General features: G+C 44.4%; 2 protein-coding genes across 3 annotated transcripts in view; one reads left to right on the top strand and one right to left on the bottom strand.

Moving 5' to 3' along the window:
- The window catches only part of LOC127007318 (probable G-protein coupled receptor 158), a 185,512-nt gene extending 164,476 nt beyond the window's left edge, over nt 1-21,036 (top strand). The window contains exons 8-13 of one of the 2 annotated variants that reach the window (XM_050878123.1): nt 2,261-2,496; nt 4,020-4,282; nt 10,009-10,167; nt 12,349-12,474; nt 13,637-13,660; nt 14,611-21,036. In XM_050878123.1, coding sequence (XP_050734080.1) covers nt 2,261-2,496; nt 4,020-4,282; nt 10,009-10,167; nt 12,349-12,474; nt 13,637-13,660; nt 14,611-14,793 — 991 coding nt within the window. In that variant the 3' untranslated portion in view covers nt 14,794-21,036. The remainder of the gene's footprint in view (nt 1-2,260; nt 2,497-4,019; nt 4,283-10,008; nt 10,168-12,348; nt 12,475-13,636; nt 13,661-14,610) is intronic. The other variant, XM_050878124.1, reaches the window with a different exon arrangement.
- Nucleotides 21,037-22,182: 1,146 nt separating this feature from the next.
- LOC127007319 (NPC intracellular cholesterol transporter 2-like) lies at nt 22,183-25,198 on the bottom strand. The gene is made up of 4 exons (XM_050878125.1): nt 25,031-25,198; nt 23,180-23,284; nt 22,884-23,056; nt 22,183-22,595 (listed from the first exon to the last, which is right to left on the bottom strand). Exons 1-4 carry the CDS (start codon nt 25,110-25,112, stop codon nt 22,512-22,514), a joined length of 444 nt encoding a protein of 147 aa, XP_050734082.1. The 5' UTR covers nt 25,113-25,198; the 3' UTR covers nt 22,183-22,511.
- Nucleotides 25,199-27,009: the final 1,811 nt, after the last annotated feature.

Genomic DNA, 27,009 nt, shown 5'->3' on the forward strand with positions numbered 1-27,009 from the left:
TTCTAGGTAAACTCAAACTGAAAGGAGAGAGTAGAACGTTGAAGGGAAATCGATTGGAAAGGGAGGGAGGCGGGGAGGGAGGAAGCGAGGGAGGGAGGGAAACAAAATGACAGACGGAAGGGAAGGGAAATGAGGATGAGAAAAACTGGAACGAGAAAAAATCGTGAAGAATGGAAGAGAATAATTGGAGGCAGAGAGGAGAAAGAGATGAATGGACGAGAACAAAAGAAAAGGAGTAAATAGTGAGAGGAGTAGGAGACGTAAAGAGGAAGAAAGAGAAGGGAGAAAACTGAGAGAGAAGAGAGAAGGAGGATATAAAAAGAAAAGGAAGAAGAAAAGGAAAAAGAGAAATGAAAAGTAAGAAGAGCATTAAAGATATATGGAGGCAGGAAATGAAGAGAGAGAGAGAGAGAGAGAGAGAGAGAGAGAGAGAGAGAGAGAGAGAGAGAGAGAGAGAGAGAGAGAGAGAGAGAGAGAGAGAGAGAGAGAGAGAGAGAGAGAGAGAGAGAGAGAGAGAGAGAGAGAGAGAGAGGACAGGAATGGAGAACAAGAAAAAAATATTGGTTAACACTGGAGGGAAAGGGAGAGATAGAAAAGGGAGAAATAAAGAGAAAGGGAAAGGGAAGAAAAGAGAGGGAGAAAAAAATAGAGAGAGAGAGTTAGAGAGAGAGAGAGAGAGAGAGAGAGAGAGAGAGAGAGAGAGAGAGAGAGAGAGAGAGAGAGAGAGAGAGAGAGAGAGAGAGAGAGAGAGAGAGAGAGAGAGAGAGAGAGAGAGAAACTCGACAGAGATGAACTGAATGAGATGGAGAGAAGGAGGGTGGTAGGAAAGAAGAGAAGGAAGGAAGGAGGGAGGGAGGAAGAGAGGGAGGGAAGGCATTAATAGAGTTGTAATGAGCTGGACGGGAGGGGCGGGAGGAAAGAAGTATTGATAGGTAGTTAAGGACGCAGGGGAAAACGAATGAGGAAGAGGAGGAGGAGGAGGAGGAACAAAGGCAGAACGTGGCTTGATTGAGTGATGGAGAGAGGATTGAGGGAGGACTGAAGCGGAAAGATTGGGAGGAAATTAGAAGTGTTATGGAGGAAGGCAGGGAGAGTTAGGAGGAGATAGGTCTAGGAGAAGGAGGAGGAGGAGGAGGAGGGGGAGAAGAAGGAGGAGGTTAGACGTAGTAGGGACAGAGAGTAGAGAGTTATCACCAATCCCTTCATTCTCTGGACACCATTTTGGGAGAAAGAGTTAAAGGAAGAGGAGGAGAAGGAGGAGGAGGAGAATAAGAAGGAGAAGAAGGAGGAGAAGTAGTCGGGGCAATCATTAAAGTCATCACTGATCACCATTATAGGAAAAAGAGTAGGAGAAGGAAGACGAAGAGGAGAAGCAGAAGGAGGAGGAGGAGGAGGAAGAGGAGGAGTAGAAGTAGAAGAAGGAGGAGGGGCAGTAAGCAAGTAGCGGGCATTTTTTTTTTCATTGTTGTTTTCTTTCTTTTTTTACGCCCTTGCACTGTCTCTGCTGTAAAAAAAAAAATCAACAAATACCTCATTCTTGGGTCACCATTTTGAAGGAAAGAGTATCGCAGGACGAGAAGGAGAACTAGAAGAAAAAGAAAGAAAAGAAGGAGGGAGGAAGTAATCTGAAGAATCGCTAGGGTCATCACTAATCACCACCTTCAATCATCATCACAGGAGAAAGAGGGAGAGGAGGAGAAGGAGAACTAGAAGGAGAAAAAGGAGGAGGAAATCTAGTAGAGGGAAAAGAAAGAGAAGGAGGAGGAAAAGTAGTCGGGACAGCCACTTAGAGTTATCACCAATCACCACCTCCTTCGATCACCATTACAGGAAAGAGTACAAGGAGGAGGAAGAGGAGGAGGAGGAGGAGAAAGAAAAGAAGGAAGAGGAGGAGGAGTAATTGGAGTAATCACTAGAGGCATCATCAGTAACCACCTTCTCCGATCACCATTGCAGGAAAAAGAGTAGGAGATGGAGGACGAGGAGGAGGAGAAAAAGGAGGAGGAGGAGATCTAGAGAGAGGAGAAAAAGGAGGTGGAGAAGATCTAGAGAGAGAAGAAGGAGGTGGAGGAGGAACAATCACTAGAGTCATCACCGGTAACCACCTTCTCTGACCCCCATTGCAGGAAAAAGAGTAGGAGATGGAGGAAGAGGAGGAGAAAAAGGAGGTGCAGGAGATCTAGAGAGAGAAGGCGGAGAAGGAGGAGGAACAACCACTAGAGTCATCACCGGTAACCCCCTTCTCTGACCCCCATTGCAGGAGCTTAGTCGACCACCGCACGAGGAAGGCGCACCGCTACGTCATCAGGGACCGCGATCTCCTCAAGTACCTGGCGGGGCTGGTGTCCTTCGTGACGGGCTACCTGGCGGCCTGGTCTGCCCTCATGGCGCACCTGGCCACGGAGGGACACTCGCTGCTGGCCCTTGGGCGCTCACCTGAGGGGCTCGCCTTCACCACCTGCAAGTCCATGTGGTGGGAGTACGTCACGGAGGCAGGTGAGAGAGAGAGAGAGAGAGAGAGAGAGAGAGAGAGAGAGAGAGAGAGAGAGAGAGAGAGAGAGAGAGAGAGAGAGAGAGAGAGAGAGAGAGAGAGAGAGAGAGAGATGTCTTCTATGGCTGTAGTTTTCCTTTCTGATAAATTCCCGACAAATTCTGCAATAATTTTTGAAAGAAAGTATAATGTGAAGTAAGATCATTGCGGTAGCCTACTCGTCGGCGCGTGAGACCACCATCTTTTTAACAAGCACGATAAGGAAGCGTCCTTGCCTCTGTCAAGAAAAGAGAAATATAGCTCAAGACTGAAACGTTTGATTAAACTTAAAAGCGTAACATAAAACGAAAACATTGCTGAGAACGTATTAGTGAAAATGATGTGCTGTACGCTCCCACTGACAGCGTTCCCTTGTCTACTTTTACGAAGTGACGGGCCATTAGTGCGGTGGCTCATATTTTTTACCGGCCCTTACTACTATCCAAAAGTTCAACCCTTAGTGAACCATACTATTATGCAGTTAACATCAGGTTGTGACCTTTAACCCCTTGACTGCGGATTTCCTACCAGAAGACATCACCAAGCTACAAAAATGGAACAAAAAGTGGCTGCTACAATTCAATGAAGAAAAATGTAAAGTTATGCACATTGGGATGGGATATCCAGCATACCAATACGACATGGGAAACACTCCACTATCCACCACAGAGGCAGAGAAAGACCTGGGAGTATGTGTTACCAGGCTACCAGTGAAGGCGAAATCCGTGTCAATCGCAGCGGACGGGTTAAAAAAAAAAAAGAAAAAAAAAACTCCCTTACCTTTAAAACTCAAGGGAAGCTCTTGCAATAGTGGGCCATACTTTGCATCACACTGCTTGCTGCTCACACCCGCAGATACCTCACTGGCGCCTCACTCGTTGACAGAACATTCCTTGAGGCACCTGGCCAGTGATGAGACAGCGATGAACCTCACCCCACCGACAGGCAGAGTCCGCGTCGTTAACTCTGCACCAAGCGGGGAGGCGACAGCTGTAAACGGTCACACCTCCCTCGCCCGCACGTGCCACACTGCTTGTTATCTCTTGCTTACAACATACTGTTTAATAAAAAGAACGAGTGTATCAAAGACGTAATTTTCCAGTGTGTGTGTGTGTGTGTGTGTGTGTGTGTGTGTGTGTGTGTGTAAGTAAGTAAAGTAAATTTATTGCCGTAAGAAAAGGTATACATAAGTTATACGTACTTATAAAATGTAAATATATACAGCCACGGTCCATCAAGCCGAAGCTCCATGATGGACAGTCAGATAATATAATTCTTGACAACATGAATACGAAACGGATTAACTTTAACTACATAGTATGGAAAAACAAAACTATTCAAATGTAATTATCTATGTAAATAAACATTAATTATGAAGATAAAATATATTCAAGTCATTCTACATAATACATCTGTAACAATATGTGTGTGTGTGTGTGTGTGTGTGTGTGTGTGTGTGTGTACTCACCCCCGCCGTGGCCCCCCGCAGGTGAGCTGATCTTCGTGTCGTTCGGGCTGTACCTGGCGTGGCAGCTCAGCAAGGCGGCGGGGGACTCGGGCGAGGTGGGTGAGCTGTGCGAGCGCCGGGGCCTCACCGCCGCCCTCCTCCTCGAGCTGCTCGCCTCCACCGTGCTCTACGCTGGCCGCCACGTCCTCTGGCTGCGCGCCCACCCCGACCACGCCTTCCTCGCCTACTTCGCCCGCACGCACCTCACCGTGACGCTCTCCCTCCTCCTCCTCCTCGTGCCCAAGGTGACTATTGTTAACACGTTATTATTCCTTTTATTTTGCACTTCCCTCGCCTCTCCTCTCCTGTCGCTTTACCTTCACCTTTCCCTCCTTTCCCTCCTCCTCCTCCTCGTGCCCAAGGTGACTTGTTAACACGCTATTATTCCTATTGACATTTTGCACTTTCCTCGCCTCTCGTCTCCTGTCGCTTTACCTTCACCTTTCCCTCCTCACCCTCCTCTCCCTCCTTTCCCTCCTCACCCTCCTCTCCCTCCTTTCCCTCCTCCTCCTCCTCGTGCCCAAGGTGACTTTCTAACACGCTATTATTCCTATTGACATTTTGCACTTTCCTCGCCTCTCGTCTCCTGTCGCTTTACCTTCACCTCTCCCTCCTCTCCCTTCCCTCCCTCCTCTTCCTCCTCGTGCCCAAGGTGACTGTTGCTATCACGCTGGTAGTCCTGTTCATACTTTTCACTTCTCTCACCTCTCCCCACCTGTCTTTACCTTCACCTCACCTCACCTCACCCTCGCCCTTCACCCTACTTCACCCTATCATCCTCGTTCCCAAATGACTGGTGCTAAGACGAGTATCATTATTGTACACGAGAGGAAAAACCAGACAGCGGACTGCAAACAAGCCCATAGCTCCTACGCAACAAACCTGCCCGAAAAACAACAGAACGATAACAGCGTGCAGCCGGAACGAAGCCCATTGATGTGTGTGTGTGTGTGTGTGGAGTGTGGACGTTCACATCAAACACGCAGGAATAATAATGTTTTTCCACTGATTTTTTTTTTATGCTCATGAATTTTTGTTTTTACTTCGTGTTCTCATATTCGTTTGTGGGTTTTGTGTATTTTGAGACATTTATTACCCTGCCTCTCAATCCCGCCATTTCTATAATCTTCTATATTCTCTCGTCCTCTTTCTCCTTCTCTCTCGTCGCTTATAGAGTTCTCAATCCTTTTATTTTGTCTTTTATAATATCAAGAAGAAAAAGAAGAAGCCGTGTGCAGGGTCGAGAGGGGCTACTCACTGCGTCGCCTCCTCAAGAGATGGGTCACTAATACTAGATGATGGGGGGGAGGGGGGCCACACGGAAGAGGGAGGGGGGAACACAGGAGGGAGGGGGCACACGGCTCTTAGAAATGTCAAGAGGCGTAAAAACAGGTGGTGAGGGCAATGGCTGATTTAAAATTGGGTTGAATGAATAAAAGTTTGCAGAATGTTGTTGGATCCCGCAGCCCCGAGAGGCGAGACGGCAAGCAAACGAAGCAAGGAAGGCAGGCGACTCTCTTTTTAATTAACTGCGTCAACACGGGCCGGCCTTCATTACCGCCACGTGTAGAGTGACCTAGCGTTGCCAAATTATCGTACTCAGAGCCTCGTATTTACCGGTTTCTGAGCCATAGCTATTGCCAAAAAACACCAATAATTAACCATTTTAACGATAACTATATATGAAGGCAGTTATTGGGGTCGAGGAGGCAGTTTTGGGGTCGGAAATCGGCGAACATAGAAGGCTGAGTACGACAATCTGGCAACGTTGGTGTAGACCCTGTCCGTGCCTTCAGCAGATGCTCTTTTATGCGTTTAGATGAGCGCGACAAACAGTTAATACGACGCACACTGACCTGAACACCCCTATTAAGTTGTAGGATAGGAAAAAGAACAGGGCTGGTATTCTCAGACGCTTCCACCTCTCACATTAATCGGGTGTTCATGAGTGCTCTTTCACAATCACAGCATAGCAGAAGGGTTAAACTACCACCAGGGACATTAAACTACGCCTGGAAATGACCAAAGTTCCTACGAAAAGCGTGTCAGATATGTATGCTAGGGTGCCGAAGGGTTTGAGAATATGCCCCAGAGCGATAGGTAGAGAGATACACCTGAACGGCCTCGACTGCTGCAATAAGAGTAAACTACGACTGGAAATGACCAAAATTCCTACGAAAAGCGTGTCCAATATGTATGCTGGGGTGCCGAAGGGTTTGAGAATATGCCCCAGAGCGATAGGTGGATAGATACACCTGAACGGCCTTGACTGCTGCAATAAGAGAGGGGAAAAAGATAAAGGAAGATAGGATAAAAAGAACATTGATAGGCATATTGTTAGGTAGATAGACACAGATATAATTAATAAAGAGTGAGTTTTGACCCGTATTCATAAACATTTCGCCGCCCAAGTACATACATTTTACAAGGCTTTCGTAAGAGTTGTGGGCATTTCCATGGGTAGTTTTATGACCCTGGTGGTAGTTTAACAATGCTTCTGTACTATGAACGTGAAGAAACACTCATGAGAACCAGACTCGTCTCCATTTCGGCCTTTGGAGATTGTTGCCGTGAGAGGCGGGAGCGTCTGAAAATATGGACCCTAGTATCTTCACTCCTCCATCCCGCTCACTGGTACACGCCGTAGTCGCCTTCCTTCCACTGTATATCTTCCTTCCTACGACTTAAACTTTTTTTTTTTTTTTTTTTTTTTTTACCTTAATCCCCACGCACCGTTTTTAAATTTTCTTACTTTGCTCTTCTGCTGGTGTCTATCCTCCTTCTTTCCTTCCTTTATCTATTTGTTGCCTCGACCGAACTCCTTTTTTCTATAATTTTGTCCTTTCTTTTTTTTTCTTAATCCCCACGCACCGTTTTTAAATTTTCTTACTTTGCTCTTCTGCTGGTGTCTATCCTCCTTCTTTCCTTCCTTCATCTCTTTGTTGCCTCGGCCGAACTCCTTTTTTCTATAATTTTGTCTTTTCTCGTCTTTTTTTACCTTAATCCCAACGCACCGTTTTTAAATTTGCTTGCTTCGCTTTTCTGCTTCTATCTATCCTCCCTCTTTCCTTCTTTCATTTATTTTTTGCCTCGAACGAACTCCTTTTTTTCTGTAATTTTGTCTTTTCTCGTCTTTTTTTTCCTTAATCCCCACGCACCGTTTTTAAATTTGCTTGCTTCGCTTTTCTGCTTCTATCTATCCTCCTTCTTTCCTTTCTGCATCTGTTTGTTGCCTCGAACGAACTCCTTTTTTTCTGTAATTTTGTCTTTTCTCGTCTTTTTTTACCTTAATCCCAACGCACCGTTTTTAAATTTGCTTGTTTTGCTTTTCTGCTTCTATCTATCCTCCTTCTTTCCTTCCTTCATCTATTTGTTGCCTCGAACGAACTCCTTTTTTTCTGTAATTTTGTCTTTTCTCGTCTTTTTTTTACCGTTTTTAAATTTGCTTGCTTCGCTCTTCTTTTCCAATTACCTTGCTTCCCTTTATGGCCGTTCCCTCAGCTCGTTAAGTTTAGTTCCCTGCCTTTCTTTTTCTTCTTTTTTTCTTCTCCCTTCATCGTCCCTCGCCTTTAATCTCTCATCTCACCTTTCTCTATTTCTTTCTCTATCTCTTTTGACATCTCCTCCTCATTCTATTTATTTTTTATATTTCATCTTTCATCTCACGATCTTCTTTCTCTTCTCCATTTCATCTCTTTTTACATCTCACTCTTCTCACGTTTCTCCTTCCTCCTAATTCTCTTTTGTTTTCTTTATATTTCGTCTTTCATCTCACGATCCTCTTTCTCTTCTTCATCTCATCTCTTTTTTCATCTCACTTTTCTCACGTTTTCTTTATATTTCGTCTTTCATCTCACGATCCTCTTTCTCTTCTCCATTTCATCTCTTTTTTCAATCTCACTTTTCTCATGTTTTCTTTATATTTCGTCTTTCATCTCACGTTCCTCTATTTTTCTTCTTCATCTCATCTCTTTTTTCATCTCACCTTTGTCACGGTTCTCCTTTTCACTCATTCTATTTTGATTTCTTTTTTATTTGCTCTCTTATTTGTCTTTCTTCTTTTTCTGGTGTGTGTTCATTTCTTTTTACGTCTTGCTTTTCTCACGTTTTTCCTTTCCACTCATTTTATTTTGATTTCTTTTTTATTTGCTCTTATTTGTCTTTCTTCTTTTTATGGTGGGGTTTTTTTTTCTCTCCCAATCGTCGTCCCAATCGTCGCCCGTCTGCCTTATCTCTCTTTCCTCTCCCTCTCTCGTCCCTCGCCTTTCGTGTCTCATTTTGTCTCTATCTTCCCTTTCTCTTCATCTTCTCTTTCGTCATCTTATCTTTCTTCATCTCACCCTTATTTATTCTTCTCTCCATCTCACCTTTCTTTTTTATCTTTTTTCTTCCTCTCACTCAATTCATTTTTCAACCCTCCTTGTTATTATTTTCTTCATTAAACTTTTCGATCATAATTACCTACTTCATAACAACCCTTTTTTCTTCCTCCTGACGTCATTATCCCTCACCTTCCTTGCACTCATCTCACTTGTCTTCGTTTTCTTTTCATTTAGTTTTTTCAAGACTCCGCTGTTATTTTCTTCATTTAACTTTTCGATCATAATTACCTACTTCATAACAACCCTTTTTTCTTCCTCCTGACGTCATTATCCCTCATCTTCCTTCCATTCATCTAACTTGTCTTTATTTTATTTTCATTTAGTTTTTCAAGACTCCTTGTTATTATTTTCTTCATTAAGCTTTTCCATCTTAATTACCTCTTCATCTCCCTCCCTTAACCGTCCTCACCTTCCTTCCGTTCATTTCCTTTCTTTTCTTCTCAATTTATTCTTCATTCCTTCTTGCTCTCCTTTTTCCTTTCTCTTTATTCTTCAACCCGCCATGCTCATATTTCCCTCATTTAACTTTTCAATCTCAGCTACATCACAACCTCTTTTTCTTCTCCCTGTCTTTACCATCTATCTATTCATCTCTTTCTTTTCATCTCTTTCTTCTTACTTAAGTTTTCAACCCTCCTCGCTATTATTATTTTCCTCGTTCAACTTTCCAATCTTAAGTTCTTCATCTCAACTTTTTTTTTCATTTTCCTCCCTTCACCATCCTGCCCCTTCCTCACTTCTCATTTCTTTCTTCTCATTTCAGTTTTCAACCCTCCTCGCTATTATTATTTTCCTCATTTAACTTTCCAATCTTAAGTTCTTCATCTCGGCTTTTTCTTTTTTTTTTCGTTTCCCTCACTTCACAATCCTCCCCCTTCCTCACTTCTGTCTCTTTTCTTCTCACTTCATTTTTCAACCCTCCTCTTTTTTCGTTTCCCTCCCTTCACCATCCTGCCCCTTCCTCACTTCTTATCTCTTTCTTCTCACCTCATTTTTCAACCCTCCTCGCTATTATTATTTTCCTCGTTCAACTTTCCAATCTTAAGTTCTTCATCTCAACCTTTTTTTTTTCGTTTCCCTCCCTTCACAATCCTTCCCCTTCCTCACTTCTCTTTTTTTTTCTTTTCACTTCTTTCTCCATTCCTCCTTGCTCTTTTTTTTTTTTCACATCAAAGGACACGGCTCAAGGGCAACAAAAAGAGTACAAAAAAAGCCCGCTACTCGCCGCTCCCATAATAGAGAACAGTAAAGAGTAGCTTCATTTTTCAGCCCTCCTCGCTGTTGTATCCTTCATTTAACTTTTCAATCTCAACTTTTTCCTCTCATCCTTTAACTTCCCCCTCCCTTCGCCATCCTTCAGCCTTCCACCATTGGCTGACTCTTGTTTTTCCTTCTCAGTTCGTTCCTCATTCCTCCTTGCTCTTCTTTTTCTTTTCGCTTCATTTTTTCAACCCGCCTCGCTGTTATATCCTTCATTTAACTTTTGAATCTCAACTTTTTCCTCTCATCCTTTAAATTTTCCCTCCCTTCGCCATCCTTCAACCTTCCACCAATGCCTGCCTCGCCCTCAACCAGCACTCCTTCCCCAGCTGTGGTGCGCGGGCGGCGGCGGCGGGCGGGAGTTGCCTCGACGCACCTACTCCACTACCGAGGCGGGCCACGAGCCACGCTTCTGCGACGCCCTCACCAACGGGGACCTCGAGGCCTCCGACATCAACCTTAGCCAGATGGACCCCGAGGAGATCAGGGTAAGCAAGAGAGAGAGAGAGAGAGAGAGAGAGAGAGAGAGAGATCCGTATTTTCAGAACTATAAATTCGTTAATGTTTAGTGTCTTGTATCTCCATAGATTTAAATAATAAAATAGTAATTCATATTCACTTATCCTCTTCGTATGGTTGTTGTTTTCTGTGTGTGTGTGTGTGTGTGTGTTCTTACCTATTTGTGCATTTTATTACATTCAACTTCGTACTGTCTGATGCATTTTATCAATTTTATCATCGAATTCCGAAAACTTGTGTCATCTTGCAGAAGTTACCCCCCAATCAAACTGAACACGACAATGGCCGTAAGTCCATTAAGAGCTTCCGGATACTTGACAGCGACACACTTCTGCTAATTAGTGAATGACCTTGTTCCCAACACTAATTAATTACGGTCGCACGGGTGCTCACTCCTACTGCAATTAGCATAGAAATGAAAAGGGTCATTGAGCTGTTGGGTGCCTCGCCTGCACTACATTACCGGGAACATTATATTTTGCTCCTATATTTTGCTCCCTAAGCGGAATTTGTAACGATTAGTATAAAGTTAACTTGTGATCATTATTTTCCTTGCTGCAGTGATGTTCTCAAGTCATGTAATGGACCGTATTGGCTATACAGGCAGCGCCACATGTGGCCACTCAACTCCAAGCTGAATTTTCAGTAGAGTTCAAGTAATAGACTAGAGTGCGTCTGAGGCTGTCTCAGGGATACACGACCGTGATGCCGCCGTCGCCCCAAGCCGATGATTGCACACACTTCACTCCTACCCGATTTCAGTTTTTTCTCCATGTCAAATAGTAGAGTCAGGAAATTAGGTAGGAGTAAAGTGTGTGCAGTCGTTGGCTTAGAGCGGTGGCGGCACCAAGGCAGGCTTTTATCCTGAAGGCAGCCTCAGACGCACTCTATTATATAACGAGTTCTGTGGAAAGTACTGCTTTGACGGTTCACTGCCTGTATAGCCACTACGGTCCATTACAGATGAGACACTGATCGCCTGCCTCGTCGCGCCAGCGTTACCAAATTATCGTACTCAGCCACTCAGCACATCGTATTTTCCGGTTTCTGACTCACAGCTATCGCAAACGGACAACAATAAGTAATGATTTTAACGATAACCTTAACTGGAATTTCGTTATCTGTATGGGTAGAAAAGTTTCGGGCCCTAGAGCTGATAATTGCGATGTTCTGAGTACGATAATTTGACAACGTTGCGTCGCGCCCCTTCTCTTCCTCGGTGTGCTATTTTTGTTCCAGCCCGCACCACCACCATCCATGTCATTCTCCTTTCTTTAGTACTTCTCTCCCTCGCTTCCTGTTGCCCCCTTCCCTTTCCTCCCATCTTTTATTTCTTTTGTACTCTCCCATTGCCACAACTATATACAGAACCCTCACCATTATTCCACGCACTAATACTTCTTTTCATCATGTTATTCGGTTCCTCTTCAACGCCAACTCTCCCTCCTGTAATTTCGCTCCTCCTTTACCGAACACCAACACTCCTTTCTCTGATGTATCTCTTTTTCCACCTACACCAACGCTTCCTTCCTTTATTTGGTTCTTTTTTAACATCAACACTTCCTTTTATGATTCGGTCTTCTTCCAACCAACGCCAACCCGTCCTTCCCTGGTTTCGTTCCTCCTTTACTCAAAACCAACACTTTCCTTTTCCACTCTTTTCCTTTTATTATCCTATATCAACTCCTTCTTCCTTTGCTTCGCTCCTCCTATGCCCAATACCAAGCCTCCCTACCTTTGCTTCGGTTCTTCTTTACCCAAAACCAACGCCTCCTTCCTTCCTTCCTTTCTTTCTTTCTTCCTTTCTTTCCTAATTTCGTTCCCGATCCTTTACCCAAAACCAACGCCTCCTTCCTTTCTTCCTTTCTTTCTTTCTTCCTTGCTTCCTTCCTTGCTTCCTTTCTTTCTTCATTCCTTCCTTCCTTCATTCATTCATTCTTTCCTTCCTTCCTCTCTTCCTTCCTTCCTTACTTACTTCCTGCTTTACTTCCTTCCTTCCTTCCTGCTTTCCTTCCTTCCTTCCATCCTTGCTTCCTTCTTTCCTTCCTTCCTTCCTTCCTTCCTTACTTACTTCCTTCTTTCCTCCCTCCCTTCCTTCCTTCCTTCCTTGCTTCCTTCTTTTAATAACTCCGTCCCTTCCCTTCCCTCAGGCGGAGTTGAAGCGGGTCTACACGCAGCTGGAGATTCTGCGCACCAAGACGATGAGGAAGGACAACCCACACATCTCCAAGCGGCGGGGCGGCAGGAAGGCAACGCACCGCCGCTTTTCCCTGCAGGTGGGTGGAGGCGGAGGGCAGGGGGGTGGAGGGGGATGTTGGTGAGTTAAGGGGAGTCTGTTGGCGGGGTGTGGGTGGGGTGAGTGGAGGCTGGAAGGCGAGATAAGTAACAAGGGCAATAAGGGCATATTATAATCGAAAGAAAAGATGGAATTGATGTTTGCTTCTTGTTTGGGGTCCTATAGTAAGATTGTTTTGTTCACGACTAGACCCGGTAGCCATTATATCTGTGACTCGTAATTTGCGTCCGCGTGTGAGTCCGATTCCATAGCCTTGGCATAGTCTTTAGTGTGCATCACATTTGATTTTAACTCAACTTACTGAACTGTTGAGGCATGTTGCTACTAAAAGGAAGGAAAATTGCACAAATACTACCATAGGCGTAGCTGCTGTAGGATGAGTGGATGCTTCTTGACATTTTTACATATAATTTTTCTTTACTGATGCTGACGCGGACACGAGTCTCGAATCACGGACATATGGGTGCCCGGCCTCAAGCCCAGTGGGTGTGGTGGCCTTCCAGCATCCTTCATATCCTTGTTATCAAAGTCCATACAGGGTTTCGGGCACGAGTTTGCTGCAGTGAGATAAGCACGAAGCTTTTTGTTTCTTTTTCTCTTTCTCTTTCTTTATCCTTCTTGTGAGGGGACAATTGTGTTTCACGAAAGCCTTGCACCAGAGCAGTGATGCAGCACCAAGCTTTTACATCCTCCTTACGTGGATTAATTACCGATCGTTGAGTTGCAGATTGTGTATGTGTGTCATGTGTGTGGCTTGGGGTTATGCGAACATGAGCTTTGTGGAATGTAAGCATTTCTGCCACATGACCTTAGGGCTGAAACATGAGCCAAGTGTAAATTTCTCATAGTGTATTGAAGATTCTCTTTTTCTGCATGAAGGTTTTTTGGTACAAATTATTTTTAGTACAACTAGAACGGTTATGAATAGAAGAGGAACGTTGTGCAGATGTGGCAGTGCATGTTGTTAGTTGGAGTACACTATGGATTACATTTTGATCCCCATAGTCCTGTTTTGATGAGAAGTCTCAGATTTAAAACTATGCACAAGTCTCAGTCTATCACATGGATGTGTACGCTTTCTGTAGACGATCCTTTTCCACGCACTAGAAGTAGAATCTAACCACAAATACCTTGTCTTACAGAGTCGCAAAGGAAGTCGAGAGAAGGTACTTGAAGATCTTTTTCTTTAGCCCACACCCTCACCTCCACCCTGGCACCACTAGTCATGCAGACACCTTTTGAGTCTCACCTCACCCTTGTTTTACTCACGAGACATTGCAGAGGTGTCACTGCCTCACACGTGCACACACACAGAGACACACCCACGAACACGCTGCTTATCTGCCTCACAAGCACCACACCAAGATATACAGCTTGTGAAGGCACAGCATAACAGTGTCTTGTGACAAACATCATTGGTGCTGTACCTTACTCTGCCTATTTTATTCAGTGTTCCAGACAACACAGTGTCTCAACACACACAGACCACTGCTTAAACACATGGAACATCTCGCATATGGATGTTGTGCTGTTATGTTGTTATGCTGCCTCTTGTGTGATGTTAGTTCAGAGTAAGTCATGGTTTTATCTTATATCAGTAAATATTTTCCTCGCTGATGACAATGCTTCTTTTACGTACCAAGGAAAACATGAACCATTTTCTTGGTGCTTCTTGTGGCCCTTTAGAACATGCAAAGAAGTTGAAGATTTAAGTAATTTTCAGTGTTGTCACTCAGGTCGTCACTGGGCCTGCCAGGGTAGTTGTAGTAACGCTGCTGCTGCTGCTGCTGTTCTCTTCGCATGTCAGCTTCTTAGGACGCCACTTTCCTGCACACTAAGGCGGCGGAGGGCGTGTGCAAGGCGTGGGCCGGACCCTAACCAGCGGCCACGCCCTGGACACGCCACTCAGGGCCTCCGTGTGCCTGAAAATGACTTAAACTAATCCTTAAGTGTAACATGGAACACCAGTTAGAGTCATTGGGAAGTGTACCATAGCTGTGTAGTCATTACACACCCACTCACCCCTCTCAGAGAAGTGAAGTACAGCACCCTCCCACCTCCCTTCCCGCCCTTCTCTCTCCCTTTCTTTCTCTCTGTTTTCCCTCCCCACCGCCAGTCGTTCCACCGGCACCACCAACGCGCGCTGCAGCACACGTTGGATGGCTGTGAGGGGGACATGACCAAGACGCCCGAGGAATCCGTCTGCTCCATCGAGGGCCCTTCAGTCCTCTCCGTGTACGCCGACGGCCCCTCGGACATGGGCACTCCCTCCATCCTGCACAGGTCCTACAAGTTATGAGAACACTTCCCCCAGAGCCCTCAACAACCCGAGCTGCCGCCAATGGGACCAGCCTCGCCTCGCCCCTACCCCGCCAGGACCCGAATCTGAGGCTTAGGGCAGCACTGCAGGCCTTACTGAGTGCTGGGCGGATGTTCATACCCTCGACCCCACATGTGCTGTTTGTGTAAAGACTTCTGCTTCCCATCCCGAGAGGCGCGACTGACTGACTCTCCCGCCTCAAAGACTTCATGCTAGTTAGTGTCTGAGCTGCAAAGTGAGACGCAGGCGAGATTTTTAAAGGAATAAAAATAATCACATATACGTAAATAACTGTCGTGTCTGTGTGTGCGTGTGTGTGTGTGTGTGTGTGTGTGTGTGTGAAGTCATTCATTTCACTGCTGCACTGGTGGACTACACGATTGTCTTTTCAACCGCAAAGAATGTACAAATAGCTTGACAAAAAGAAATATGGGAACAAACAAACCAAAAACCATGATGCTGTAGAAAACACACTATAGGGAAACAAACGACATCAAAACGGAGCAAACGCAGACTCACACAAGACGTAGAGAAAGGAAGCAAGATAACACAACCCTAGATAGATCACTTTAATAGTACGTATAGAACAGAGAGTACCAGTGTTTATAAGGGCTTCGAGTGCATATCTGTAGTGGTTTTTTTTTAATTCAGACGATCTTGAAAAACATATATAGAGAGTAGGCAATACCAGTTGGCTCTATATAATCTCTCTATCTATCTATCTATCTGTATCTATCTATCTATATTGTATTTCCTACCTCCTCCCTAGGACCATATATAAAGGTTTCCACATTCACCCCTCCCTCTATTAATCTCACTCAGTCACAAGCAGACAAAATTCATTCACCCACCCACTCACTCACTCCCCCGCTCACTGTGCTTTGATCCAGTCATTTCCAAAACTCCATTCACACGTTCATTCACCCACCCACTCACTCATTCTCACTCACTCGCCCACTCGCCTCACTTCCCACTCACTCGTTTACGTTCGTCAGGTTATTATGATATTGCTTTGATCCATTAGAGTCACCGCAAAAAACATAGCAACAAGGTACACCGGATCATTTTATTCACTGGTTGAGGAACAATGCGTTGAATGTGTTTGCGAGGGCGTTCAGCAAGCGTTCATCCATGTGTGTGTGTGTGTGTGTGTGTGTGTGTGTGTGTGTAAGCATTCAACCAGCGACTGTCATTAGAAGGAAAAAATAAGTCGCCTCCTCGTTACCAGACTAAATCTAAAGAGTGAAGATATATATACATTCTTTGTAGTGTGGCTTTCTTAGATAAGCGTCCCCTGAGTGTGTGGGGGTGTGGGTGTGGGTGTGTATTAGAGAAAAGATGAATATATCAGACTATTTTATCAAGAAGCAACCATATTTTGAGAGGAGAAATATGACGGGCATTTATTTTATTCACTCCTGTTTGCAATTTAGAAACAAACATCTGCCTTTACCGCCTACGTGTGTGTGTGTGTGTGTGTGTGTGTGTGTGTGTGTGTGTGTGTGTGTGTGTGTGTGTGTGTGTGTGTGTGTGTACCGAAGGACCTGCATGTCATTTTCACTAAGCACACACATGTATACCTTCGTCGCGAGCTTGTGTTGAGATGTAAAAATAAGTGTCCTGTGCTTTATATGTTGTGTGTGTGTGTGTGTGTGTGTGTGTGTGTGTGTGTGTGTGTGTGTGTCAATGCGTTTTATAGAAATGTAAATTTGTCGAGGAGTTAAGTTAGGTCAAGGGCGGGGCTAAACACACACACACACACACACACACACACGCACACGCACACGCACACACACACACACACACACACACACACACACACACACACACACACACACACACATATTATATACAGATGATTTTTTTTCTCTCTACAAAATCACATCTTCGTCTCGCGCTGAAAGTAAAGAATTCCCAACAGTTCCCATCTACAAGGAAAAGAAACTAGCAAAGTAACGAAGGTATCGCTTAAGTAGTGCTTGGAAGCGGCAAAAAGCAGTACGAGCGCCGTGACAGTTTAAGTACTGTAAAATACATCAGCGCACTCTGCCGCGGAGGAATACATGTAATGTCGCGCCCGGTAACTCTTTGGTGTGGGGGTGAGCGCTAAGAATGTTTAATGAATTTAACAACTCAAAGAACTGGCTCACTGAGTGGCTGAGTATATATACTGAAGTTAGTGCTGCCACCTTCCCACGATCTGTTGGACGAAGCAATAGTTCAATGGAGAGAAAACTAACTCGAAATATACAAACACGCAGCCATATGGGGTGACGCACTGAATAATTAGCGTGGTAGCTCCGAACAATTCAATGGGAGGGCACGAGTATTACCTCCACGCGACAACTGCGTGTCACGAAACACACGAGAAATTAAACTAGACTCGGGAAGGGATTTACCGGCCCCGGGGATCGAACCCGCGACCGGCGAGATGGGAAAGCCAATCTTAAACCAGTGGTGGAGTGAGATGGGGAGGCTCTCAGCACCAGGTGGATCAGTCGCTACAGTATGAGGTGATGATCCTGTAATATTACGTTCTAAAACAAATTACCTCCCGTGTGCCTGCCGTATTGCCTGATGCTATCCAACGATGCTACAGTAAATGGACGCATGGAAGGGTTGTATGAGTTTGCAGGACAGTTATTTTTTTTTCTTCGGAGTGTTTCGGAATGAGTCGCTTGTGTGGTAGCCTGGGGAGGGTTGGGAGGGAGAAAGGGGAAGGGTTGCAGGCATGTAATTACATTGAGTACTATACCAAGAAAAATATATATGGGAAGTTTAGTTGTGGTGTACCAAGCTTTATTATCTGACTTTATTTAATCACCATATCCCAGCAATGTTTTTGAGTATTTATGTTTCTAACGCAAGTGCTAATAGGATCGGGGTGTAATTCCTTTCAGTACCATACCAAGAAAAATATATATGGGAAGTTTAGTTGTGGTGTACCAAGCTTTATTATCTGACTTTATTTAATCACCATATCCCAGCAATGTTTTTGAGTATTTATGTTCCTAACGCAAGTACTAATAGGATCGGGGTGTAATTCCATTCAGTACCATACCAAGAAAAATATATATGGGAAGTTTAGTTGTGGTGTATCAAGCTTTATTATCTGACTTTATTTAATCTCCATATCCCAGCAATGTTTTTTGAGTATTTATGTTCCTAACGCAAGTACTAATAGGATCGGGGTGTAATTCCATTCAGTACCATACCAAGAAAAATATATATGGGAAGTTTAGTTGTGGTGTATCAAGCTTTATCATCTGACTTTATTTAATCTCCATATCCCAGCAATGTTTTTGAGTATTTATGTTCCTAACGCAAGTACTAATAGGATCGGGGTGTAATTCCATTCAGTACCATACCAAGAAAAATATATATGGGAAGTTTAGTTGTGGTGTATCAAGCTATATTATCTGACTTTATTTAATCTCCATATCCCAGCAATGTTTTTGAGTATTTATGTTCCTAACGCAAGTACTAATAGAATCGGGTGTTACGAAAGTTGCACCTCTCTTAAGACCTCTTGTTCGATTTTCTTTACAGGAGCAGGACATAGCGGGATTTTTCTTCTTTTTGTAAACGTGTGAGCTGCTTCCTCTTTAGAGATAAAAAAAAAACTATCGGCGACATGCTCCCTCTCTGTACAGTAGAGCGTCGCGCGTGTCTGTGTATCTGTTAGGGCAAGGGGTGGGAGGGGGCTGGGTAAGGGATAGAGGGGGGAGCTATCTCTCAGTTATTTCTTACCTCAAACATCACCTTAATAACTTTTGGATGAGTCCTTTACCCACCTCTGATATTCGCGTCTCATGGTTATTTCCTAAACCTGTTGGGAAAACTGTTACTCAAACTTTCCTCACTGCAACACCGTTTTCTTCTAGGCATCTCACGACCCACACTAAAGCCGCTTGACAGTGCTAAGAGCTGTGTGCCTCCCACGATCTTGTATTAAGTTAGTTATTGGTGGGAAAGTAGCGCCCCAGTCGGCAGTCTCGGGACCCAGAGCGATAGAATATGAGAGTTTGGCGCCATGTTACCCAAAGAGCCACTGGAAATTGAAATAGATGCGGATTCTTTTTCTTTTTTGTGTGTGTTTGTGGGCTCTGTACCGCTTCGAGATCCTGACGATAACGAACACAAAAAATCACTCATATCAGTGCCAATTTGAATTTCGCACGGCTCTCTTGGTAACGACATGGCGCTAGTAATGAAGTTGGCCGAACTCTCCTATCCCGTGGCTCTGTCGGGACCCAGCACCGAAGCACGACCGTAGAGGTCTGGACTGCACGGACGTGAGGCGTCATGAGGGAACCACAACATTACGAAGCTGTACGTCGATCGTGTGCGAGCTAATGAAACCAGTCTGCGGTTATTTCAGACTCATAACACAGTGCCGCTCTGTACCTCCCATTCAGGAAAATTTAATGTATATAATAAGATAATGAGGGCCAATGGGACACTGTTGGAAAAGGAAGGAGAATCGAGTCTCAAACGATACAAAAACCCACGACGCCGCGTGTATATATGAAATGACTGGGCAAGATGGGCCAAGCTTAGAGGGAAAAAATACGCCTAATATGCAGCACACCGAAAGGCACATTCTCTCGGGTCGTCAGTTTGTGCAGTGAATAGGTGTGTGTGTGTGTGTGTGTGTGTGTGTGTGTGTGTGTGTGTGTGTGTGTGTGTGTGTGTGTTTTATATGGAAAGGTGTCATAATAGTTGTATTGTAAAGTCCCTTACTGAACCAAGTCACTGTTTTACGTACGTGTGCGTTCAAATTATTATTATTCCACAAATTGTGCCAAAAAAGGTGTATTATCCCAATTAATTCAACCACTGAGGAAAAAAGATGGAAGAGAAATATGATATCAGTTTACTAGGATATTTTTAACTAAAGTTGTGTAGAATGTGACTGCGAGATAGTGAAGAAGCAATGAGTGAAAGGGTAACAAAGGTATGAGAGGAAGATAAAAATAAGTGAAACCCTCGTCATTGGGACCTAAGAGTAACAAGTGAGAAAGTGTAACAAAACAAAGCAACAAGAGTGAGATGCTGTGAGTGGAAGCCTCGTGCACAGGGGCCAAAAGTGGTGAGAAAAGGAAACGTAGCACAATAAATAATGAAGAGTACGCTACAGTAAGTGAAAAAAAGCCTCGTGCAGTGGGGCCGCTCCTCCGTCTCATCCACGCCATGTCCACGGTACAGGTGTTTCCACGATGTATACCGCGCCACTACCCGCTCCCGGGGTAGTCCTGTAGGTGTGTTGACGTTCGCTCCGGGCACCTCACTCCTTAGTTTGCTGTCAGGCGTGTCACAATGTTCAAACGTGATGACCATAGAGTTACCAGGCTGCTGCCGGCTCGACGGTGAGCAGCCTGATGTCATAGGTGTGTTTACTTTACTTCCGGATACCTCACTCTTTATTTCGCAGCAAGGCGTGTAATAATGTTCAAATGTAATGAATATAAAGTAAATATATATTTCAACCAATCCCTTACCTAGAGAACACCTCACAAGACTACTATGTGACTCGATCGTGTGTGCGTGTGGATATGTGCGTGCCTGTGTAACATTTGTTCTGTGTAATAACCGAGAAATGGATCATATAATTATTTTTAATGTGTAGCCACAGCAGTTCAGTGTTGAAGAGAATAACCAAATAATTTTAAATGTAACTCAATCTTCCTATTTTTAACCTGAAACGTGACGTAATACTGTGTTGCCTCCTACTGACTGGCCATGAGGATACTATTGAGGTAGCCTTCTACTGTATGCTGACCTGCTCTCCGCCACCGACACCGACACCGACACCAGCCGCCACACGGAGTGGTCCAGCGCGGCCCGACACGCCTCCTCACCCGCCCCGCTGTCACTGTCTTCACCGAGTACACATGCAGTCTAGTGGGAACAAATGTCAGATTAAATATGACACCTGTATATACTTACTTAATAATCCTACTCAAGGTGGTGTGACCTTTCTGTCATACCCATTCTGCGCTACTTGTAGACTGATATTACCTTATTATGTTCCAAAGTGTGATAACTGTACGCTGAGACTGGACGTCAGGCTCAGTACATTATGATATAATGGAAAGCATAGGTTTAAGTACTCGTGCTTTAAGGTATGAAAACTGTAGAAATTAATATGGACTGGAAATGGTTGACAAAAGTTGTAGGATGAAACATTTAAATAAAAATTTAAAACCTTGAAGCAATAAACATCTTAGAGTCTAATTTTAAGTCATTGAATTGTATCAAAAAGGAAATATTGTTAGTTTTTACAAAGGAGGAGGGTGAGGCAGCTAACGGTCCGGTAACAAAATGTTGGTGTAGATCATAAGGACGAGCGGCCGGCGTCAGAGGGTCTTAGCAAAGGTGCTTTGATATAATCCTCCTGAAAGTGCTGAAGTCGTACGAAGGAGGAAATACAAACGAAGGGACGGCGTACTGCTTTACCCCCCTCGCCCCAGCGCCAAGGTCTCTTTACACTAGCTTTCATTTCAAGTTTATCCGCGTATTTAGTTTGTGCATTTAATGTACTTTTATTTAAGTTTGATGTTACTTTATCAAGCTTCATAAATCTTATTTATGCTTCTGTTGATCTTAGTACCATGGTCGTTTTTCACCGATCTTATATATTTAAATTTCCCCTCAGCATATTTATTTTTTATGTAATGTCTGCTTAACCTTTTCTTTTGTCTGATATAATTTTGTCGTGCATCATATGTTGTTCCCCGCTGCCTGTCATACCTGATCACCATTTTGTTGTTTACTTTTCCACACACAGTATTCAAAAGCGTCATTGATATTTTGTTATTTACTGGTGGTATTCTGCCCAGTGTGGTTGTTTCTACACTTATTTATCTTGACCTTGTTTTTCCTTAATCATAAGGAATAATTTCTTCTGATTTCGTTGTGATCTTTACCTTTACTCTTGTTTATTGTTACAATGTCTTACTTTTACGGATTGCTACATTTTGATATTTTATTGGCTAATTTTACATACTTTTATTTCCCAATTTTACTAATATCTTTTGTTTTCTTTTTACAACTTGATATTGTTTTATTATTTTCTTATATTTTATTTTCTAAGGGTATTCCCCTAAGCACGACGAGTGGCTGACCGGCCGTCCAGCAGGCAAGCATCGCCGCGGCGGGTGAGGCGCCGGACGGCCGTGGCGGAGGCTGGGGCGGCGGCGGCTGGAGGCGGCCAGGCCAGGTGTGTGGCTCTTGTATTGGAAGGAAATAAGTTTGTGCCTAGCAGATAAAACGTTTTCGTTCTTTCTTTTCCTTCTTTCCTGTTCTATTTTTCTTTTCCTTTATCTTATTTACTTAATTATTTTAGGTTTAGACATAAACGAGGGACACTGTAAACATTTTAATGAAAACAAATATTTGCTGACGATTTAAATGGTTTTCATATCTTAACAAAGTTTAGTCACATGAGTTCTTGCACTACGTAAAGTTTCACCACGTACCAAGTAACTAAAAGACGAGGTAAAGGTTTCTGCTATACTTAAACCTTCAATACACTCATGTTTCGTCGTGCAATCCAAATAGTCAGATCTTACATAATATTACGATATACCCGCTATCCATTATTCTGACCTCTGCCAAATGAAAGAAGGAAGGAGGAGAATTATAAAAGGGAACGGGAGCCTCCCGGGTGAACTGTCCCGGACGCAAGACGTTGCTCACACGAGGACGATGGGGAAGAGTGCGCAGAAGTGGATCACATCATTCTCGTCCTGCAGCTTCCACGACACCACCACAGATATCTGGTGAGACAGGCACACCTCAGAACACGATGCTTCTTTAGCGAAGGGAATTTATACTTGCTTCCATTTCTTCTGAGTGTAAAGACAAGACTTCAAGGACGAGCAGAGTAGGGTTGCGTAAGATTGGGTGGACGTCGCCAAGAAAGAGCAAGGTTAAAAAAATAAGAAAGAAGGTTTGTTTTTCATTAGAATCTAAAGATCTTAAGAGACCAAGGTTTGTATTGTATTAGATTTAAAAGACAAGACTCGAAGAGAGAGCAAGGTTGGTACAACTGCACCGTTACTCACGGCGGGGTACTCTTCCAGCACGGGCATGAAGGCGCTGTATTTGTACTGCCGGCCGGCCTGTAGGGGACAGCTGTCGTTCTCGAGCAGCGGGCAGCCGTCAGGGCCTGGCCAAGGGAAGGTATCCCCGAGAATGGTCGCTTCGATGATCGTGTTCAGCTCGATCGCGTCACTTGCTGTGGGACAACGGCAGGGACGGCGTTGCGGGATTGAAAAAAAAAAAAGGGGCGGTTAGCAGCACCGTTGCATAAACAGTGTTTCCTATTGGAGACTGGTTCAGCGCCTCGCCTGAGCCTTACCGGGGGTGAAGGTAATGTTGACGTTGTAGATGCTGGGTCGTGGCACCACGCACGGTGGCACGTCACAGTCCGTGATGGTGAAGTCGTGAACCTCCGCCGTGGTGCCTGCAGGGATGGTGGGAGTCATCTTACTTAGTCACCAGTCACCGCAGCAGTACTTTCCTGAATCTCTATCTGCATAATATATTTCAATTTGATGGTCAGAGGTAAAGTATATTGAGCATACACATATATCCGTAGGGCCTAGTTATATCAGTGACCCCAACATGCTGGCACTATAATCATAATGGCGTGTCGTTGCCGTGGGAAAACTGATACCAAGCTAGACCTGCTGCCTCCAGTCGATCATTGAGACCATGGCTTAACTGAAACTTGTCTCCGTGTTACCTTCTTCACAACCCTCAATCTTCTTTATTTTCCAGCTATAATATTGACTTTCATCAGTATGATGCATATGCAAGCCTTTAAATTGAAAATACGTAATTAAGAATTTTGTTCCTCCTTCCTGCCCCTTGACATGAGGCTATCTATTTATGAAGAAGTGGCTACCCATAGAGTGTATAACTTTGAAGACTCCTTTCCTATACAAACACAGATGGTGCCTCGTCCAAGGGTCTTCACGTGGAATGCCAATTTTGATGCAGGGAGGGGATCGAACCCGGCGATGTAGACTATGATGAACAGTAAACCACATTTACACCGATTTCGCGCACTACATACTTATCATACAACACCCAAACACTAATTACCGAGCACTACCACACACCTTTGTCTTGGTTCGCACGTTCCTTCGCTACACTCTTTCCCAGGCCCATTGTCTTATCCTCTTCAAAACTTTCCCACCCTCTCCTCTTCCCTTACTCCAAGCTCTTTCACTTTCTCCGTGTCCCTCACAGTATCTGATGTCAACACAGTCTTATCGTCGTTCATCTCCTCTGTTTCGAAACCCGTCTATTCAGTGTTCACCAAACGTGGACACATACCACTGACTCCTCCTGTCCAGCGTGTCCCTCTCTCCCATAATGGCACTCACCTAAATACTTTCATGCATACAAGTGGCGCCCTTTTTGCCTCAGGCTTATACTTAAACAGTCCGCCAGATGTGGGCGTTTTTCGGTATTTTATGACGAATTCACTTGCAAACGTTAGCCCCACAATTATGTTTTATCCAGTCAGAACATTGATAAATCTCAGCTCAAAGATGAGCGACACCTGTGAACAAAGCAAAGTAATGACTAAAGCAACAGCATAAAAGTAAGATTGCAATAATGATAATATTGCAATAACTGATTGGTCTATTGATGTTCGCCAGGGGGCACAGACCATTTCCCTACTCATTACTTTGCCTAATGATCAAATGGTAAAAATGTCCTGTTGGCAGTACACAGAATATATGTTACTGATATATTTTTCCCTGTCTACCAACGCGAGATCAAGTTACACACACTCGGATCAGGGACCGGAAGATGGGGTTGCACACCCGCCGAACACGAGTTATTTATGCGACGGCGTGTGTTGTTACTGTCCTCTGTTCAGCCTCTGCGTGCCAGATATCCAGAGATTACGCTTAAAAGCCTTATTGATGTGCGATGAGAGTGCTTTATTCACTATAGTTATACATATATGTATTCATGATGTGTTGTGCACCTCCACAGGGAGGTATGTTATGTATACTTGTTTATCCTGCTGATGAAAGATATACTATTTTGTCACCAGAGTAACTGATTAATTACTAATTAGTTACTGGTGTGTGTGTGTGTGTGTGTGTGTGTGTGTGTGTGTGTGTGTGTGTACTGGCCAAGGAGTCTAGAGACACATCTCCAAGACTCCTTAGCATTGGTCGTGACGTACCGCAGTCTTGGTACAGCGTGGCCACAGCTCCACCCAAAGCGGTCGCCAACAACAGCAGCGTGAACACTGACTGGCCCTCCATCCTGTAAGCTGTCTGCGGGGGGTGTCACCTGGGGCCGTTGGTGTGTTTGTGTATGTCGGTGGCTAGAAGGCCCAGGACGCTATATAAACAAGTCTCCACCACCACCTCCACCACCACCACCTCCATTGCTGTTATCTGCAGTGTCAGTAAACCCTGTACCCCGTCCTCGTGACCCTGACTGTGTGTGTGTGTGTGTGTGTGTGTGTGTGTGTGTGTGTGTGTGTGTGTGTAATTCACGACTGCCTGATCACAAGTTGGACTCGTCATCGACTATAATGTCATCGGCTATAATGAGCTTCATTATAGCCGATCTCTGCGTACTGCCAGGACCTTCACATACCACTCACCCCGTCCTCCTTGGTCAAGGGGGGAGCAGTAACCACTCCTTGTCAAAGAGCGGTGTTCGAACCTCCACCTGCCAGGCCGAAGCCCGGCAGCGCAGAGCTTTAATCACTGCGCTACCGGAGCGGCGTGTATGTGTGTGTGTGTGTGTGTGTGTGTGTGTGTGTGTGGCACAAGTACATACGTGCGTGCCATCTGCCGCCTCCCACCACCTGCGCCACGTCAGGTGTGACCTGAGCATGCCGCGCGCTTCTTGAGTGCAGAAGTACGTGAGATAAGGGGCGGGGACAATACACTGAGTACACCTGGTCCTCTTGCAAGAATTACGATGCCTACACCTGTCAAGGCAGTGAGCGATGTGCTTCATATCATGGCGTGAGAGCCATTACTTTACAAGGTTTTTTATATCCTTTTATGATTCTTTACACGAGTCATTTTCTATATGTTTTTAGCATCATCAGCAAGCATAATTGCGTAACAATGTTTTTGATGGTGTGTGTGTGTGTGTGTGTGTGTGTGTGTGTGTGTGTGTGTGTGTGTGTCGTGAGATATGGAAGTCATTGTTATTGTGTGCATTCAGCGCGTGCATCAAGTCCCACCCTTTGAGTCCGTCTCCGTATTAGGTAATATACATGTTGGGCAAAGGTGGATCATATGTCATATGGTGGTGTGTCGGTGGGTGGAGTGGAAGGGTCGTATGGGTGATAGGTGATTGGTGGGGATGGTAAGGTGAGGGTAGGTGGAAGGGATGGGGCGGGGTGGTGGTATTGGTGGTGGTAGGGAGAGGGCTGACCTTTGTCCATGGTGCCTTTCCCGCCATGTGTGTTGTTACCCAATACTTACACTTCCGTCGCTGAGGAGAGAGAGAGAGAGAGAGAGAGAGAGAGAGAGAGAGAGAGAGAGAGAGAGAGAGAGAGAGAGAGAGAGAGAGAGAGAGATTTTGCCGTCTGCTGTTCCCTCTTATTGTCGTCAGTTTATATCTTCTATTTAATTTACATGTAATCGAAGCCGGGCTCTCGATTGATAGGAAAGAATTCGATCCAGTCCTACTCCATGCTTTTGTGAATTAAAGATCCTACTCCTTGTTCCTGCTTGCTACCCCTCCCCTCAACCATGCATCATGCCCCGTAGTCTTCCTTCCCTTCCTTGAACTGCGCATCATCCAGTTTTATCTCCATGGAGTTAACGTCTTCTTCTTCTTCTTCTTCTTCTTCTTCTTCTTCTTCTTCTTCTTTTTCTTCTTTTTCTTTTTTTTCTTCATCATCATCATTATCGTTATCATCATCATCATCATGTGGCCTATATCGCTTTGTATTGTATGTCCGCCTCCTCTTGAACCTCTTTTTGCTAATCACACAGTTTACATTTCAGTTACGTCACTACTTATCTTTTTTCTCACCAGGATGCACTTTATCACTCTAATTTTCATAATTTATTTATTTTCTTGCTTAATCCACATTTATAGTATTCTATCCTTGGTTCATTCCAGTATTTTTATTTTTATCTGGTCAAGGAAATGCAAATACATGTTGATTTTACACAGGAAATGTGATTA

This window comes from Eriocheir sinensis, chromosome 35 (assembly GCF_024679095.1).
Source record: "Eriocheir sinensis breed Jianghai 21 chromosome 35, ASM2467909v1, whole genome shotgun sequence".
In the NCBI taxonomy this organism is placed as follows: Eukaryota; Metazoa; Arthropoda; class Malacostraca; order Decapoda; family Varunidae; genus Eriocheir; species Eriocheir sinensis.

Coding starts and splice junctions, on each gene's coding strand:
- LOC127007319 (XM_050878125.1), bottom strand. CDS start 25,112: ATGGAGGGCCAGTCAGTGTTCACGCTGCTGTTGTTGGCGACCGCTTTG. Junction 23,057..23,179: donor CAACATTACCTTCACCCCCG/GTAAGGCTCAGG, acceptor GTTGTCCCACAG/CAAGTGACGCGATCGAGCTG. Junction 22,596..22,883: donor TGCTGGAAGAGTACCCCGCC/GTGAGTAACGGT, acceptor CTGTCTCACCAG/ATATCTGTGGTGGTGTCGTG.